This window comes from Mytilus trossulus, chromosome 13 (genome assembly GCF_036588685.1).
Source record: "Mytilus trossulus isolate FHL-02 chromosome 13, PNRI_Mtr1.1.1.hap1, whole genome shotgun sequence".
Classification (NCBI taxonomy): domain Eukaryota; kingdom Metazoa; phylum Mollusca; class Bivalvia; order Mytilida; family Mytilidae; genus Mytilus; species Mytilus trossulus.
This window is the reverse complement of record NC_086385.1, coordinates 18824470-18844699: the sequence shown is the minus strand read 5'-3', so window position 1 is coordinate 18844699 and position 20230 is coordinate 18824470. Positions and strand designations below refer to the sequence as shown.

Genomic DNA, 20230 nt, shown 5'->3' with positions numbered 1-20230 from the left:
AGAGCAGATTGGTACCCTGAGAAAACATTGTCAACCGCTGCGAAGCCAAGGTTGACAATGCCTTATTATGTGTTATTTAATTTATTATACTGAATGTTCTGTTATTACTGTCGATTAAATTTAAAATTCAAAGTAATAAACTTTGACATCTTGTACATAACCATCTGTATTTAATAAAGCGCACACTTGATCAAACGTCTCCGGGAAGGGTAATAGAATAATTGCCATAGGATAGAGTCGTATTTAATAAAGCGCACACTTGATCAAGCGTCTCTGTGAAGGGTGATAGAGTATTTGTCATAGGATAGCGTCGTATTTAATAAAGCGCACACTTGATCAAGCGTCTCCATGAAGGGTAATAGAGTAAATTGACACCCTCGTATAAGCCAATCAAAATCTTGCATTTTGACATGAAGTATAATAATAACATATGTACACTTGTAAACATTAAAATATGTACACATGTAAACATTAAAATATGTACACTTGGAAACATTAAAATTAATTTGACCTTGACAATTTTTTCATAGAATACAACTGAGTATCCTTGGTGTACCAGTAAACCATATAACATCTCTCCCATGTCTGCCTCAAATAACAACAGAAATAACTGGTCCTGTTTACGGGGGTTCTCTAGAAGTGATATCAATACGTCTAAAATCTCACAGATCTGAAACAAATATAAGTGGAATGTTTCAAATACATTGTAGTACCACAAATCCGAGAAAATAAAATTATTTCTAAATACAAATTATATGAGGAAGTATTGAATACACACAAAGAGGTGATGTGGTATCTTGTACTGTGCAATCTGTTTGATGATTCACACTATATCTTTATATGCATGATGTTCAAATCCATGTTACCATCAGGTATTTTATTTCAATTACTTTTTGTGTCAACTTATATTATTTAATTGGTGTATCAATGACCACATCTTATTTCATTCTTATCTATAAATACTGAGGACAGTTCCAGAATTATATAAAGGAGGGTAAGAAAGCTGGTTATTTTTTTGTACTGTACATTATCTCAAAGGTATGTACACATGTATACACAAACAAAACATCCCTGAAACTAAAGTGTTTCAATAAAATCCACTTCCATAATACTGGGATATAAACCAGATCATTGTCCATATGATTTTAAACCTTCCAGTAGAATCTAATTACATGTTAACAAAATGTATTTCTATTCTGGTGGAACTGTGCACTTGTTCTGCTATAAAAACATTATGGTGACTATTCTATTTTTTTGATATTTTGTGTTGTTTGAGTTCTCTTCAAATTAAGGAATAACAGTACTGTAGTTGAAGAGTTGCCACTGTCAATTGTAGATTTGATGGTCGCAAATGCAGTTTTACTGGCGACGCGTAGCGGAGACAGTAAAACGGAGATTTGCGACCGTTAAATCAAAATTGACGGTGGCAACTCTTCAACTACAGTACTGTTATTCCGATTCTAATGCATTACAAAAAGAAAAAATCCGATAAAACTTGAAAAAATGTCTAAATATGTCAAATAAAAAAAATCCGCGAAACTTCTTGAATGATTTTGGCACAAAGACGTCATGGCTAAACGTGACGTCATACAAATGAAAACTTGCAAACTGGACGTTATTACGTTACCTGTACGCTTCAAATTTGGATAAAATTACATTAAAACGGCGAATTCGAGGTAGGTGTTGTTTTATTTTCGATTATATAGTAGTAATCGAACATTTGTTGATTCACCAATTCAAAATGGCTGGTCCCTCCTTAGTTACGTCTAGTCAACTGTGGATTTAACGGCAACTTTTAGCCAATGAAAAAAATTGTTACATCCAAATTGCATTAGAAAAATGTTTATCTAGCTCTCTCTAACATTAGTAGTGATACATCATACCCTGTATCAGTTAAGCTGTCCTACTAATCCATCTGTACAGTACGTCTTTATTGACGCAGAGGCTCAAAAGATAAATATCTTTTGCTTCATCGGTCATAAAGCCTTAAAATGTTTCACTGATAATTGCAATGGTTTTTAACCAAGCCTTTCTTGTCTGCCTGAATCTAGATGTGGTATAATTCAGTTGACATTTAAAATGTTTAATTACCTTTAATTTATTTCATCACTGTAAGTGATTTAGTAGTTGTTAAGGTAAAGAATAGCAATACAGAACTCTGTTTCTATTAGATTTTAAAATGTATGCCTTTTCTCTTTTTCTTATAAGTGTTTTTTTTTTGTAATTTGTAATTTTGATATAGTGCCAAACAATCATAAAAATAAATGTTGATTTGGTGGATACAAAAAAAGACACATATTGGAACCTACCATATTTTCCTCTCTGGCCACCACAAGAAAACCTATTATGTGTAAAAGTTCATCAGCAGTTACTTCCCTTGCTATATAAAACTTCACCAGACTAAATAAAGATACACGGATCTGTTTAGAATCTTCTGATGAAAGACCACTATCTCGTACAGAACTGGAAAATATGAAATATAGAAATGTTTGGTGGTCTAATATGATCTTTAGTATTATGTAGTTCCATATTCTAATATCCATCAAAATTTGATGTTTTTTTTCTGTTTTTTTTTAAGGGAGTTCGCTTGTCAGTTTCAAAGTAATTAACTTTTCAAAACACTAGTTTTTTTTATAGGGAATTAATAAAGGAATCCAAAGAGCAAAAAAAATATAAAGATCACCGTGCTTGTTTTCGAGATATAAGCCATTGAAATATTGGCGGGAAAATATTCTCTCTTGACTTTTCATAGCTTTATCATTGACAATTGAAGTTCTAAAAAACTGTTAAAAAGTAATAAAAATTTAATAAGACTTTTACAGATGGCTTATCATTATACATGTAAAGGATTTATAAAAAGAAAAATGGGGGTCACCGGGCAAATTTTTTCAAGGCATACAAATGGATAAAACCAGAGGATTCCGAAAATCTGACAAAAAATCCAAAACATGACAAGCCAGTTTCCTTAAACTGTTTTTTTTTTTAATTTCTATGTGTCATTTGTTCATTATTTTGTTTGTCTTGTGGAGGATTGACAATTTTATATTTATATTTAATTTACCTTAAACTAATGATCTGAAAACGATCATAGTTGACATAAGTGACCTTTTCTAAATAGACCACTTTCGAGTTCATCCGTCACCGGCAAAAACTCGTCAATTATGCACGCCTTTATGACGTCATTTACCAGATAGAGGGGCTCGCCTGTATCCCTGCACTATTTACGTTCATCAAGCGTCTTAGTGATCGTTTTTGTGCAGGATAAACTAGAAATAATGGTTGCTCTGTAGGTACTTACTGACAATTCCCTAATGACAGCAGTGTTGATTGTCTATTTTTAGAATTCAATTTGCCGAATAATTCGTACAATATAGAATTATAATTTTCCAACCACTCGCTCAACCGTGTAAGGAAGTGACGACGCCCCTAAACGCACAGATGACTGCGATAAAGGCGCGTATAATTGACGAGTTTTTTCCGGTGACGGATGAACTCGAAAGTTGTCTATTGAAATGACAGAAACCAATTTAAAAATTTGGGTCAGAAAAACGGGTATGAGAGTTTCTCCTTACATTGAAGACCCATTGGTGGCCTTCAGCTGTTGTCTGCTTGATGGTCGGGTTGTTGTCGCTTTGACACATTCCCCATTTCCTTTCTCAATTTCATTATCCTGTCACTTTGTATAGTATAATAATCTACTGAGCTTTTAAAGTTACATTTTTAATGTCCCTGGGGGATTAGCTTTCAAACAACTTGGACTTGGTTGAATTGTTATAATGTGTTTTATACATTTCTTTATTCCTTTTTGGTTTAAAAAAAATATCACAAAAAAATAACTTGCCTGTTTTCTATTATAATAAAACTAAGTAGTTATTTTACCTATAATACATTCTGATTACATCCAATATGAACTGTACACCAAACTTCTTCCTGAAGTACTTCTTGTCATCTTTAATTATTGTAGAGAGATACTGGATGTGTCCTACAAAATACAGACATGTGCACTGTTAGAATACAAATATAAACTATTTCCTACAAAATACAGACATGTGCACTGTTAGAATACAAATATAAACTGTGTCCTACAAAATACAGACATGTGCACTGTTAGAATACAAATATAAACTGTGTCCTACAAAATACAGACATGTGCACTGTTAGAACACAAATATATAAACTGTGTCCTACAAAATACAGACATGTGCACTGTTAGAATACAAATATAAACTGTGTCCTACAAAATACAGACATGTTCACTGTTAGAATACAAATATAAACTGTGTCCTACAAAATACAGACATGTTCACTGTTAGAATACAAATATAAACTGTGTCCTACAAAATACAGACATGTGCACTGTTAGAACACAAGTTTATACAGACATGTGCACTGTTAGAACACAAATATAAACTGTGTCCTACAAAATAAAGACATGTGCACTGTTAGAATAAAAATATAAACTGTGTCCTACAAAATTCAGACATGTTCACTGTTAGAATACAAATATAAACTGTTTCCTACAAAATACAGACATGTGCACTGTTAGAATACAAATATAAACTGTGTCCTACAAAATTCAGACATGTTCACTGTTAGAATACAAATATAAACTGTGTCCTACAAAATACAGACATGTGCACTGTTTGAATACAAATATAAACTGTGTCCTACAAAATACAGACATGTTCACTGTTAGAATACAAATATAAACTGTGTCCTACAAAATACAGACATGTTCACTGTTAGAATTCAAATATAAACTGTTTCATACAAAATACAGACATGTGCACTGTTAGAATACAAATATAAACTGTGTCCTACAAAATACAGACATGTTCACTGTTAGAATACAAATATAAACTGTGTCCTACAAAATACAGACATGTGCACTGTTAGAATACAAATATAAACTGTGTCCTACAAAATACAGACATGTGCACTGTTAGAATACAAATATAAACTGTGTCATATAAGTATAACAATTTGAAATGTATGACATAATAACTGTAAACAGAGACTCTTACTCTATCCCATATCGTGCAAGGCCCAAGGGATAAAAAATCAAAGAGCTGGATAGCACCTGTGTAAAGTTTGCAACGGTAGATTGTAATATTTCAAATAGATTGTAAATGTGTAGATTGCATGGTTAACTTTTCGAAAGAAAAAAAAACTTTATCAAGAAATAAACAGGATGCTGCTTGAAAGTCTCCCAAACAAAGCTCTCAAAATTAGTCATTCCAACAGTCGCCTGACATTTGGCAAAGTGGTCTGGTCTAGTAAAGTGATGTCTAGGTAATACACCTGTATGTCATTCAAATATTCTTGAAATCCTGTACAGTAATATTTATGATTTATGGGTGGGGATCTAGACAGTTTACGAGTTCTTAAACAGGCAGCAGATAGGGGTAAGAGTGACCATAAGGGATCCCGGACTTACCATTTTTTCATCTGATTTGTTTTATTATTCCGTACAAGAATATATGTAGTTTCAGTGTGGGGATTTCTACAGTTTTCAGTTTTCGAAAAGAAGGGATGGATTTCGACTATTTACAAGTTCTCAAAACAGGATGGGGTGGGGTGACACTGAGGGACTCTAATTATAAATGTATTTCATTTTATTCGTTTTATTGTTCTATACAAGAATATATATGGTTAAAGGGTCGGCATCTCAGCCGTTTGAAAGTTCTCAAACATATGGGGGTGGGGATGACCCAGAGGGACTCTAACTTTATATCATTTGATTTGTTTTGTTGCCCCATAAAAGAATATAAATGATTTAGGGGTGGGGATTTCGACCCTTTACTAGTTTTCAAAAAAAAAGGGGTGGGGGTTTGGGTCACCCTGGTGGACTTATTCTATATTTCTTTTGATTTATTTTATTGTCCCATACAAAAATATATATGGTTTATGGGTGGGGATCTCAACCATTTAAAAGTTCTCAAACAACAAAGGGGTGGGAGTGATCCCTGGAGACTCGCCTTCAATTTCATTTGATTTGTTTTATTGTCCAGTACAAGAATATATATGGTTTGGGGTGGGGATCTTGGCCATTTCCAAGTTCTCAAGTAGAAGGGGTGGGGCTGACCTAAAGGGACTCCCATTGTATTTTAATTGATTGGTTTTGTTGCCCCATACAAAAATATATATGGTTTATGGGTGGGGATCTCAACCGTAAAAGTTCTCAAACAACAAGGGGGTGGGAGTGACCCCTAGGGATACCCCTTTAATTTCATTTGATTTGTTTTATTGTCCAATACAAGAATATATGTTGCTAAGGCGTGGGGATTTCAGCCGTTTAAAAGTTATCAAACATAAGGGGGTGGGGATGACCCAGAGGGACTCCCGCTATATATCATTAGATTTGTTTTGATGCCCCATACAAAAATATATATGGTTTAGGGGTAGGGATCTTGACTGTTCCAAGTTTTCAAACATGAGGGGGTGGGGCTGACCCCAAAAAATAGTCACCCCTGGGGACTCACCTTTTATTTCATTTGATTTGTTTTATTGTACTGTATAAGCATATATATGGTTTAGGGGTGGGGATCATGACTGTTTTCAAGTTATCAAACATGACGGGTTGGGTTGGGTGACCCCATGGACTCAACCTAAATTTAACTTGATTTATTTTATGGTCCTGTGAACATTACTGAAAACCATATGTGTCCGTCACTTACTGTTTTCAAGTTTAAGTCATTTGAAAATTTAAAAAAAAATCCTATAGGCTTTTATAGTTAGTTACTCCCTTCTGTTTGCCCCTCAAAATACACCTAAATGAACCCCAAGAAAAAATAAGAAGACTGAGCAAAAACTTTATTATGAGTTTTAATAGCAAGTACAATGTAGTTCATTTACGAAATCTGTTGTAATCCCATTTTGTAATGCCGAATATGTAAAAGGCCGAGTTTATTATAGTCCGAGGTTGTTGTGGGACGAAATTAGATGATATACCATAATTCTTTCGATACTCTCAGGCTTTTAGGTATTGCATAATCATTTATAAAAATCGTAATCAGCGTCGAAAAACGTTCATTCATAAAATATTTTTAACACAGTTTTAATTTTCTCTTTAACCGGAGAAACCTTAGAAACCGGAATTATAGTACTCCCGTCTGGAAGCACACATATATGGATCTGACGCATGTCTGGAGAATACCGATAAAAGCATAACGTAGAATCTCCCGTCTCGTGTGTGTATTGATTTACTTTCCGCGAAGTGCAGATCTGCGAAGTATTGTTTGTTCGTCAAAATGAAGTTGGATTATTTGGTTTATCGATAAAAATTCAGTATATTTTAATTCAAACTGTATGCCATCAAAATTGGAAAGCTCAAAATTTCAAAAGCATGTTTCTATTATTAGTTTTCAAACACCAGAACTACATTGTCTAGAAGAAAGACACACTTCCTAAAGTAAGATAACCTTTCACTCCGGTTAGAGGCCGATGACCTAAGAAAGTTTATTGCTATAGCAAGCTATAGCAAACTTTCCAAAAATAAGTGAAACTGCGAGCTACTGCTTACTGATGATACCCCCAGCCAATTAATTTGGTAAATAGGAAGTAATTGAGTGATGAATCTTAAAATGCATCACACAATATTATATATCTCACTTGTATAAAACCTGAAAATAAAGGAGTAGGTACGGTAAGGGCCGATTTTGGCCTCAAATTTCAGGTTCTTGATCGAAAGATTTTGGACACTTTTAAACACTTAAGTGTCTATTTCAATTGATTCAATTCGTTTTTGTGAAAGATTTTGGCTTATTAAGTCATTAAAAACGCTCTGATTCAAGCGGAAATATGAAAAATCTATGAAATATGCCAAAAAAACATCACTTTTCAGATGTTTTTTTTATCAAAAATGAAAGTGGCCCCATCCATGTTCATCCTCAACCTTTATATATGTTATGTATTATCATCAAATACAACTTAGATCTCAATATTATGAATGAACACGAATGCGGCCACTTTTATCTAAAATGAAAACCGTCTAAAATTTAACTAAAATGTTAATATTGTGAAGATTTCAGTAATTTAGCATGCCTTAATGATGTTAGTACCCAATATATGTGCATTGTATTGTCAAAAACAGCTCATATTTATGTAGTACAAGCATTCTACTTTCCAGTAAATAGCTAAAAGATTACATTTTCACAATTTTGAAAAACTGCTATATTTTTGGGCCGAAAAGGGGTCTTACTGAACCTACTCCTTTCATAAATCCTTGTAATGCAGTTGCTGAGAAAGATGCAACAAAAATATTCATGGGACACAGATGGATAGACTGATGGACTGACAAACGTAGACAGAGGTTAAACAGTTTACCACCACTTTTCAAAAGCACTTTTATAAAGTGGGTGTATAACCACCTTTTTTAAAGTGGGAGTAAAAAAACTCATAAATATCAATATTTCATATAATTAAAATGATTAAGTTTATGAAAAAAGATCAGTTTTATTTACAATAGACATGGTTATGTTCCACTTTCAATACAGTTTTAATATCGATATAGTTTGAATTTTTATTGTAATTACACCTTATGTAAGAATCCTGGGTTTTGATTGGTTGATAGCTAGTGTATTTTTCACCAATTTACTGTTATCAAATGAATATTGTTTATTTCATTATCGTGCCGGGGTATATGCAATAAGAATATGCCTTTTTTACTCTGCTGTAGTATTTGAAAAAAGATACTCTATTCGACTGGACTCTTGTAATGTCATAATCATAGTTATGAACGTTAACATTTGGTGTAATAAGACAGATATAGCATGTTCTTGAGGGGTATTTGCGAAAATACCAGTCTTGAGAATGAATTTCCCTCACCTTAGGGCCCGCAAAATTTAACATTCTTTTTCTCAACTGGTATTTTTTCGCAAATACCCCAACTTAACATGATATATCTGTTTAAAAAAGTGTTCTTGTATTTTTTGACAACCAAACTATTGACAGGTAGTGTTATTTTCTTACCTATTCGTATAGGAAAATGACTTTTGCTCCAGATTCTGAAGTCAAACAAAATGTATTGGTATAAGTGTTGCAGAAGAGTACGACTAGTGGTGGTGGCCATATCTACCAATAACTGAGCAGACATTAGAACATGCACGTCAATCAGCTTACAGTTCACCTACAAGAAAACAAGAAAAAAAAGTTTAAAAGGAGAGCATGATTTGCCTTTCCAAATTAATTACTGTAAAGTGAGTAATCCATCCCAGTACCCATGCTAAAACTCTACCAACGGAGATTATGGAGTAATTCACTAGCATAGATTTAAAGTAAAGGAGTAACTTGTTATATTTTTCTTTGGATGTATTGAAGCAAAGTAAAGTTGTTCAAGAAGTTCATTAACACTTACCACATACAGGTTTGTTCAAATGTTTGGAATGTCTTAGAAAAGACAAGACAAGTTTAATTATAAAATAATTCCATTATCAAGTAAATCAAAATACTGTTTTATTATTTTTTTTCCAGTAATCATCCTAGTTTTTACTAGTAGATATTGAAATCTTGATTTGGACTAGGATTTTGATACCTACAATTTATGCTGTAACATGTGCTTTACCTTCTGTAATATTGCTCCAATTGTTGCCGCCGCATTTATTCTGGTGAAAGTGTCCCTGTTTGTAGAACTTGTGTGTAACATATGTCTTAAAAGTGTCAAAAACCCTGCTGCTTGATTCTGTTCTAGTTTAGAATCTGAAACAGATAATAGTAATACAATTGAATCCAATATACTTACTATGTCTATCCAATATACTAACTATGTCTATCCAATTTTTACTCTTTATCTTCATACTTTCACAGTGCATACTTTATTCAACTGTGTCAGCAGTCTCCGGGTAGACTGTTCCCTTCAAATGTAGGAGATCTAGGGTTCCATCAAAGGAGCAGTCTCTGGGTAGACTGTTCTCTTCGAATGTAGGAGATCTAGGGTTCCATCAAAGGAGCAGTCTCTGGGTAGACTGTTCCCTTCAAATGTAGGAGATCTAGGGTTCCATCAAAGGAGCAGTCTCTGGGTAGACTGTTCCCTTCAAATGTAGGAGATCTAGGGTTCCATCAAAGGAGCAGTCTCTGGGTAGACTGTTCCCTTCAAATGTAGGAGATCTAGGGTTCCATCAAAGGAGCAGTCTCTGGGTAGACTGTTCCCTTCAAATGTAGGAGATCTAGGGTTCCATCAAAGGAGCAGTCTCTGGGTAGACTGTTCTCTTCGAATGTAGGAGATCTAGGGTTCCATCAAAGGAGCAGTCTCTGGGTAGACTGTTCCCTTCAAATGTAGGAGATCTAGAGTTCCATCAAAGGAGCAGTCTCTGGGTAGACTGTTCCCTTCAAATGTAGGAGATCTAGGGTTCCATCAAAGGAGCAGTCTCTGGGTAGACTGTTCTCTTCAAATGTAGGAGATCTAGGGTTCCATCAAAGGAGCAGTCTCTGGGTAGACTGTTCCCTTCAAATGTAGGAGATCTAGAGTTCCATCAAAGGAGCAGTCTCTGGGTAGACTGTTCCCTTCAAATGTAGGAGATCTAGGGTTCCATCAAAGGAGAACTCGATCAAAGACTGGAAAACTGGTATTTGCTGCTTCCCCATTAAGCCATTTTAAATCACCATGGGAATTAGATGTGAAAACATTGATACAACTACTATTAATCAGACTAACACATTATCTGCCTAATTTGACGTAATAGAAGCCAATCAGGGGAGACAACACATTTTGTTTATGACTCACTAGCATATGAAATACTAGGATGTATCAGAAGCCAATTAGGGAAGACAACACGTTTGTTAATGACTCACCAGCATATGAACTACTAGGACGTTTCAGAAGCCAATCAGGGGAGACAATACATGTTTGTTTATGACTCACTAGCATATAAACTACTAGGACGTATCAGAAGTCAATCAGGGGAGACAACACGTTTGTTAATGACTCACCAGCATATGAACTACTAGGACATATCAGAAGCCAATCAGGGAAGACTACCCATTTGTAAATGACTTGCCAGCATATGAATTACTAGGACGTATCAGAAGCCAGTCAGGGGAGACAACACATGTTTGTTTGACTCACCAGCATGAGAACTACTAGGAGGTATCAGGAGCCAATCAGGGGAGACAACACGTTTGTTAATTCCTCACCAGCATATGAACTACTAGGACATTTCAGAAGCCAATCAGGGGAGACAACACATATCTGTTAATGACTCACCAGCATAAGAACTGCTAGGACGTATCAGAAGCCAATCATCATCTGTTGGTGAAATGGTTACAGGATTAGAAAGTGTGGTGACTTCATCGTTTTCAGGAATAGGTGATTTGTTGACCTGCTCCAATAATGGAAACAAAACCTGAATTCCTCCAATACAGTTAATCACATCCTACAAAAAAATGATACAGAGAACATGTTTTTTCAAATGATATTTTATGCAACTAACCAGAAGAATCAAAAGGTTAATACTTATGACTTTGACTTAATCAGATGAGAAAGGTTATATCATATAAGAAAAAAAATACTTCTTAATAAAAAAAGATTTTTTTAAAAATGTTTAAAACAATGGGATTAAATTTATTTACAACCTATCTATAATTTGGGTCATACATATTGCAAGGACACTTGTCTACAGTTGAATACTGTAGATTTCATTTATTTTCATGGGTATCAACTTTTTGAGAATTCAGGAAAAATGGAATTTCCCTGGATACTTAATTTCATGGTTCTGCTAAAAACAATTACCTTATTCTCCTAACCATATATTACCTTATTCTCCTCACCATATATTACCTTATTCTCCTAACCATATATTAACCTATTCTCCTAACCATATATTACCTTATTCTCCTAACCATATATTACCTTATTCTCCTAACCATATATTACCTTATTCTCCTAACCATATATTACCTTATTCTCCTAACCATATATTAACCTATTCTTCTAACCATATATTAACTTATTCTCCTAACCATATATTACCTTATTCTTCTAACCATATATTACCTTATTCTCCTAACCATATATAACCTTATTCTCCTAACCATATATTACCTTATTCTCCTAACCATATATATCACCAGCCCAGTAGTCAACACTTCGGTGTTGACATGAATATCAATAATGTGGTCATTTTTATAAATTTCCTGTTTACCAAACTTTGAAATTTCCGAAAACTAAGGATTTTCTTATTCCAGGCATAGATTACCTTAGCCGTATTTGGCACAACTTTTTGGAATTTTGGATCCTCAATGCTCTTCAACTTTGTACTTGTTTGGCTTTATAATATTTTGATATGAGCGTCACTGATGAGTCTTATGTAGACGAAACGCACGTCTGGCGTACAAAATTATAATCCTGGTACCTTTGATAACTATTTACCTTAATGTCCCATGTGACACAGCACTGACCAATCAAATGTCCATGGTGCTGATTTCCAGTCAAATCAACAACTACTCCATCTTTGTGAGCCTTAAAAATACAATAATCATGATTATAATTCCATTGCCTAAATGAAGTTAAGCAGTTGCATGCTTTTAAACACACTCACCAAAAACTAAGACATCAGTAAGTTTCTAGAATAGCTAATAGGAACATTGGGATTCTCAGTCAAGAATAGTCACTAAGCTTGTAAACTCGGTTTTTGCATTCATTAGAACAAATTTTTAAAGGCTTCATTCAAATATTCTATCACACATAATTATGAAAGTGCTAGTTTCTTTTGATGGCTTTAAAATCAAAAAGAACATAGGGTGCATTCAGCAAGTTAAGAAAATTATAGTTTTTACATCAGTTGATTCATTTATAAAAAACGCAGGTGTTAGCATAAACTTCAGTGACAGCATGACATAACTAAATTATCTCAACTTCTAGACAACGCTAGTTAAGTTCAACCTCTTTAATGTCAAATATATAAGATACAGGTAGTGTTTCAAATTTACATGATTATCCAATCATCTGAATAGTTTAAAACTGTTTAAAAAAGGAACTGTCCAATCATTTGTTAACACAATAAAGGTGTTTATTGCACTATTATCTGTAACTGACCTTGGCTGAGTAATAGAGTACAGACTTATTGACTAAATCATTCACTGACCTTGGCTGAGTAATAGAGTACAGACTTATTGTAACTGACCTTGGCTGAGTAATAGAGTACAGACTTATTGTAACTGACCTTGGCTGAGTAATAGAGTACAGACTTATTGACTAAATCATTCACTGACCTTGGCTGAGTAATAGAGTACAGACTTATTGTAACTGACCTTGGCTGAGTAATAGAGTACAGACTTATTGTAACTGACCTTGGCTGAGTAAATGAGTACAGTAACTGACCTTGGCTGAGTAATAGAGTACAGTTACTGACCTTGGCTGAGTAATAGAGTACAGACTTATTGTAACTGACCTTGGCTGAGTAATAGAGTACAGTAACTGACCTTGCCTGAGTAATAGAGTACAGACTTATTGTAACTGACCTTGGCTGAGTAATAGAGTACAGACTTATTGACTAAATCATTCACTGACCTTGGCTGAGTAATAGAGTACAGACTTATTGACTTAATCATTCAATGACCTTGGCTGAGTAATAGAGTACAGACTTATTGACTAAATCATTCACTGACCTTGGCTGAGTAATAGAGTACAGACTTATTGACTAAATCATCTGTAACTGACCTTGGCTGAGTAATAGAGTACAGACTTATTGACTAAATCATTCACTGACCTTGGCTGAGTAATAGAGTACAGACTTATTGACTAAATCATTCACTGACCTTGGCTGAGTAATAGAGTACAGACTTATTGACTAAATCATTCACTGGCCTTGGCTGAGTAATAGAGTACAGACTTATTGACTAAATCATACACTGACCTTGGCTGAGTAATAGAGTACAGATTTATTGACTAAATCATTCAGTTCTGTGTGGTCATCATCATCAAAAATATTCATCTTATTTGGTCCTGTTAATATAAATAGAATTTGCATTAAATCAATGGTACACTTTCCCTAACAAAATAAGAACATAATATCATACCACATCATCCTATATCTATTTACTGTCATTTTTGTGTACAGAATTTGTCAATAAAATGCTTCACTGAGTGCAGCCTGATATGATTGCAGGTCAAGACCTGATCAGTTGTGGCAAGTTGAGACACAATATTCAAGCTTGATACTGTCTGAATTTGAATCGTGATAAATTTTTTGACATAAAACAGGTTTCTAACACAATAAATGTGATCAAAGATCGTGAAAATTGGATAATTAAATTACCAAGTGTATATCCAAAATTTAACAACATTGTTAGATTCAGCATATAAAAATATAACATCAATTTAATTTTAGTTTACTTTTGAACCCTTGATAAGGACTAATTTGAAAACAGGGTCCAAAATAAAATCAAAGCGCGAAAGCGCTGTAAAGGCAGTTAATTACAGATTGTGCGTATTTCTAGTCCAGTTATATCATTATCTTCCATAGAACAGAGGTGGTTTGTAGAATTTAAGATTTAGAGTTCTTTTGTAACTTAGTTCACCTATATCTATAGTCTACTGTTTACAGTATATTTTCTGTGCCTCGCCATGAAATGCATTTTTAGCCATGGCCTTGTCAGTTTGCTTTAAATTTATGAGTTTGACTGTCCCTTTGGTGTCTTTCGTCCCTCTTCTTTAGACATATGAGAACTTTTCTTTTTCAATATAAATAGACTATTTTTAATTATTGATTGTATACGCATATTCTATGACTCCCATAAAAAAATAGTTCACAAAGATTGACTAGTCTCTGTACTGTGTGTATAGGAAGAACATCAAGTATTAGTAACATAATGGTAAATGTACATAGTAACATGTCAACTTTTTTGATGACCATACCTGCCAACTGTCAGTATTTGCAGAGTATTTCCCCCATCGAGCTCGAGGCTCCCAAATGGAAATTTTGTAAGAGCAATTTTGTCGACTATTTAAAGAAAACAATTAATTCAACAATGGCTATAAGCTTGTTAATGCAAGAAGAAGCCAAAAACCACATTAGAATATATTTGAAGGGAATCCATGACAATCGCCCCATTAGCAAATAGCCCCACTTTTTCACTAACTCGGAAAAAGATGTTATCCCAGGAAATTTGATTTATTAAATTATAGTTTATACACAATACAATGCATCTGTTCATCAAAGATTAGCAGGCCGTATCTTAGTCTATTCTTAGGCAATTGCATAACATTTATTTTTAGATTATTAGGAATAGTGCCCTAGAGGGGGGTTAGAGTATTGTTGATGAAATTGAGAGAACGCATCGATGTATCGGATGCAAGAACAATTAGCTATTATTTACTGTTTTCGAACCATATTCGAAAAAATCTTTTTATGTAAACGGATATTGACATAGATATACGTTTCTTTGGAATAGTGATTGGATATTGTTCATTTGATTGAGTTATTATCATCACTTCAATGTCACTTTCCAAGTGTGTGCTATGGGTACGCACCCAGGTAAACACAGATATCGTATTATGAGCTTTAATATTTCGAAACTGGATTAACTCTTCTTGTAGAGTTGAGAACAAGAACATAGATGTTCAGCTCACGCTATGAGTTGACTGATTGACCTTATTTCGATATGGAGACATTCGGCCATGACAGCATTTACAAGTGCGCGATCCCACAATGCAACGCATATATGTAAACAATAACAATATAATATTGGAATAGAACCACGATTGAGTAGACTAAGTGTGTAAACGTTCGTTTTATATTTACTACACAACTTGAATTAATAAATAACTGTTGGTCAGCTTTTTCCAAATGTCAGTATCATTACAGTTTCCCGTACATTATGCCCGCCAGTTTTATCGCTATGTCGACGGCATTCAATATTTCATAAACACTACGTTTGAACTCATGCTATATCAGCACACTAGCTATGCATACACATTCCATTTGCGTCGGCCTTTAATGCTTAATTTATTTGATAAGCAGCCGATAAGCATGTTTCTACCGCCCAGGCTCGGAAGTCAGTGATCGTGATACATGAGATATATACAAATTTGTTATGGTTTTATGCAGGACCACTGCGTCTGGTGGACACTTTGCTTCAACATAGATATATATAGTTCCAGTTTAGTCCTTACATGTATTATTTCCGCAGTTCTTCAACACTAGTCCAAGGGCACTGAGGGAACGCTTAGAGCATACAGACACACCGGGTTTACATATACTAGGCTAGTATACAGGTTTATCATATACTACTGCAGAGTAGGGTGTGAAGAGCAGCATGGAGATTCGAAGACACGTATACTCAGCACGTATATATGTCTGAACTTCTTAAGGATATGCAACTGAATGTATTGTATTGGTGGAAACTCTGCCTTTGTTAAGTATATTAGTAATATTTTTTTTATTTTTTTATTTTATTGATAAGCACAATTACATCTGTAATAACAGCAGACACATACATGTATTTAAATGAGTAATACTATGTATTAATGTCTCATATTTTAGCACATAGTATCACACAGTATCTTTATCTCTATTCTAGATTGTTCCACACCGACAGAGATCTCTTCAGGTTAACATTTCGTACATATAGTATGAATTTATATTTTATGTACATGTATATATTCCACATACATGTAGTACAGAAGCAACAGTATTTATCATGTTCATATTGCTTTTATAGATTGATACATGTACATGTATCTCTATTCTAGATTATTCTACACCTTCCAGGACATTTCTCAGTCATATGTATTTATTTTATATGTATGATATTTCATCACATAGCACAGTTTTTATCATATTTATATTTATTCCTGAGTGTTCCACAACCGTCCAAGATCTCTTCAGGTGTATATTTCGTACGGTATATTAGAATTATATGAATTTAAATGTATATATATTTCAGCACAAAGTACATGAAGCACACAGTTTTTATCATGTTCATATCGCTATTCTATTTGCTATCTCTATACTAGATTATTTTACACATTCCAGGATCTTCCAGATGGACATTTCTCAGTATTGTTATGCATACATGTATATATTTATTTTATATCTATTATATTTCAGCACATAGTACATGTAGCACACAGTTATTTATTGTGTTTATATCTTTAGTCTAGATTGCTTCACACATGCAGGGCTCTCCAGGTGTATCGCCACAGGTCATTTTCTTATGTATATTGCACTACACCTGCTGGATCGCCACAGGTTATTTTATTTATGTGTATTGTACTAAGCCTGCTGGATCGCCACAGGTTATATTATTTTATTTATATATATTGTACTACGCCTGCTGGATCGCCACAGGTAATTTTATTTATGTGTATTGTACTACGCCTGTTGGATCGCCACAGGTCGTATTACCCTGCTGGATCGCCACAGGTCATTCATTCTCTTTATGTATACTGTACTACACCTGCTGGATCGCCACAGGTCATTCTGTCTATGTGTATTGTACTACGCCTGCTGGATCGCCACAGGTCGTACTACCCCTGCTGGATCGCCACAGGTCATTCATTATTTCAGTATAGTAATGCATACATGTAGGTATTTATTTTATATGTATTATATTTCAGCACATAGTACATGTAGCACACAGTATTTATCATGTTTATATCTTTAGTCTAGATTGCTCCACACATGCAGAAATCTCTCCAGGTGTACATTTCATACAGTACAGTTATATATATTATATTTCAGGTCGAACCTGCTGGATCGCTACAGGTCTTTCATTCTTTTTATGTATATTGTACTACACCTGCTGGATCGCCACAGGTCGTATGGTACTTGCTGCATCGCCACAGATCATTCATTATCTTAATGTATACTGTACTACGCATGCTGGATAGCTACAGGTTAATTTAATTATGTGTATTGTACTATGCCTGCTGGATCGCCACAGGTCATATTATCTTTTATTATGTATTAATGTGTTATATTTAACTCAGCTAGTATTTCCACTTAGACTCTCTTGTTTAAGGATTACTAAGACTTCCCAGGTTGTTTCTTTTCTTTTATTTTACAGGAAAATACAGATACAGATATTAAAACCTTCGTTTTATCGGATGAAGACTTCAGAACTTTATAGCACCGTTATATATAGAAAACATACCCTGATGCCTGCCTTCATATATAGTATAATGTGTTAGACAACAGTTCAACTTTTGTTTATTAACCTATCGTTTTCGGATGCAGAATTCAGAACTATTAAGCACTGGAATATGAGGACAGCAATATCTTGAAGCAACTTCAGAACTATATAGCAACTGAATATATAAGGAGGACGATACCTTGATTCATGCATTCATAGTTAATGTGTCAGAACTACAGTCACACTTCTTTAAGCATTAAACACAAGAATTTTAACTATGTAAGAAAGAGTTATTTTATCCGTCTGGGTTAGAGAGAAGTTATTACTGTTATCACTCTTTCAGAACTGGTAGAGGGTCCTTTTTTAAGCACAACAGAAATGTGTTGTTTTTAAAATCTTCAGCGGCAGCAGCGGGAATTGAAGATCATATCATACAAACACTTGGTAGTTGGTCATCGGACTGTTATATCAGACATATAAGTACTGATAAGAGAGTTATTTCTAAAGCACAACAGATAATGTGTCATTTTTGAAATTAATGTTTTGGTAATGTTGTTTATTTTTACATATGTGTTTTTAAGCATTATTATTTCTTGGGGGCTTTCATTCTTTCATTAATGAACTCATTTCATTTGGCCTTTTTAATTCCAGGGGAATCATACTCCCCCAATTCAATAATACATCAGATAGGTTCCTGTCGAGGAACAAATAGGTAGTTTAAAGTAGTATTTTTACTACGCTGGGATCGCCCAGAAGCAATTAGGTTCATTCCTGGGGGTCGCCCCAGGAATTAGGTTCATTCCTGTCGAGGAACAAATAGGTTCATTCCTGGGGATCGCCCCAGGAACAATAGGCTCATTCCTGGGGGTCGCCCCAGGAAATAGGTTCATTCCTGTCGAGGAACAATAGGCTCATTCCTGGGGGTCGCCCCAGGAAATAGGCTCATTCCTGTTTTGTCGAGGAACAATAGGTCATTCCTGTCGAGGAACAATAGGTCATTCCTGTCGAGGAACAATAGGTCATTCCTGTCGAGGAACAACAGGTCATTCCTGTCGAGGAACAATAGGTCATTCCTGTCGAGGAACATAAGTCATTCCTGGGGGTCGCCCCAGGAAATAGGTTCATTCCTGCCGAGGAACAATAGGCTCATTCCTGGGGATCGCCTCAGGAACAATTTTTTTTAATTTATTTTTCTCATATTTTGATTAGTTTGAAATATTCATTTTTTCTCATATTTTGATAAGATTTTTAAAATTAAGCCAAATTTTTTAAGTGAATGAGTAGCCCCAAGAAAGCCAATAATGTATTATAGTGTTTATAGTCTTTCCATGTAGAAAGATATGTACTGTTATGTTACAGTTTATTTTAATATTATGTGTAGATTTAGTATGTTTTGATATTTTAATAATAAACATTATTCTTAAATTGTGTTGTGTATAAAAGGAAATTTGATTTATTAAATTATAGTTTATACACAATACAATGCATCTGTTCATCAAAGATTAGCAGGCCGTATCTTAGTCTATTCTTAGGCAATTGCATAACGAACTCAAGTTACATTGTATACAAACTTTAATTTTCTATATTTATCTTATCTATTTATAACTCTGTATTGCTACTTTCACTTTTCATTGTTTCTCTCACCATGACGACGTCAAATTCAATGCACCACTTTGGAGTACTTCAGGGGCTCAATTTCTGTATAAAAATTGTCCTGATGAAGCCTGCCTTGCAGGCGAAACATGTAGACATAGATAATAAAATTGCAGATCTTTTGAAGTGTTGTTGTCAATTTTAATCATTATTATTATTTAAGGATTGCATTCATTTGCATGATTTGACAACCCGGCATACCAAGGTATCCACTTCAGGGACTCTACCAAAACGATTTCACAGGCGTTGGTTCACCTCGCGGAATTTAATTTTATATATATATTAATCTAAAAATTACCGTTTTTTTATAAGTAGGGCGTGTTGGCAGGAGTAATATTAAACAGGGTTCTCGCTAAGGCGAGTCCATGAGTCATGGACTCAACAAAATCTGTCTGGACTCACCATTTTCAAAACTGGTGAGTCCACAAATACATCAATATTGAAATATTTTGTATAAACTGAACACAGTTACCATGACTCACCGTGGCCAAAAATGACGAGTCCCTGG

General features: G+C 34.4%; 1 protein-coding gene and 1 long non-coding RNA gene across 4 annotated transcripts in view; one reads left to right on the top strand and one right to left on the bottom strand.

Moving 5' to 3' along the window:
* The window catches only part of LOC134695187 (neurobeachin-like protein 1), a 136666-nt gene that overhangs the window by 63805 nt on the left and 52631 nt on the right, over positions 1 to 20230 (bottom strand). The window contains exons 20-27 of the mRNA XM_063556397.1: positions 13851 to 13939; positions 12365 to 12454; positions 11201 to 11369; positions 9563 to 9696; positions 8971 to 9127; positions 3880 to 3982; positions 2310 to 2463; positions 512 to 670 (exon numbers count right to left, since the gene is read on the bottom strand). Of these exons, the coding sequence (XP_063412467.1) occupies positions 512 to 670; positions 2310 to 2463; positions 3880 to 3982; positions 8971 to 9127; positions 9563 to 9696; positions 11201 to 11369; positions 12365 to 12454; positions 13851 to 13939 (1055 nt within the window). The remainder of the gene's footprint in view (positions 1 to 511; positions 671 to 2309; positions 2464 to 3879; positions 3983 to 8970; positions 9128 to 9562; positions 9697 to 11200; positions 11370 to 12364; positions 12455 to 13850; positions 13940 to 20230) is intronic.
* On the top strand, positions 15101 to 18979 carry LOC134695188 (uncharacterized). 3 transcript variants are annotated; one of them, XR_010102727.1, is made up of 2 exons: positions 15101 to 15710; positions 18004 to 18979. It is a non-coding gene; the product is annotated as an uncharacterized LOC134695188 (long non-coding RNA). The 3 variants fall into 3 exon arrangements; XR_010102726.1 differs by lacking the exon at positions 15101 to 15710 and adding an exon at positions 15717 to 16354; XR_010102725.1 differs by lacking the exon at positions 15101 to 15710 and adding an exon at positions 15717 to 16362.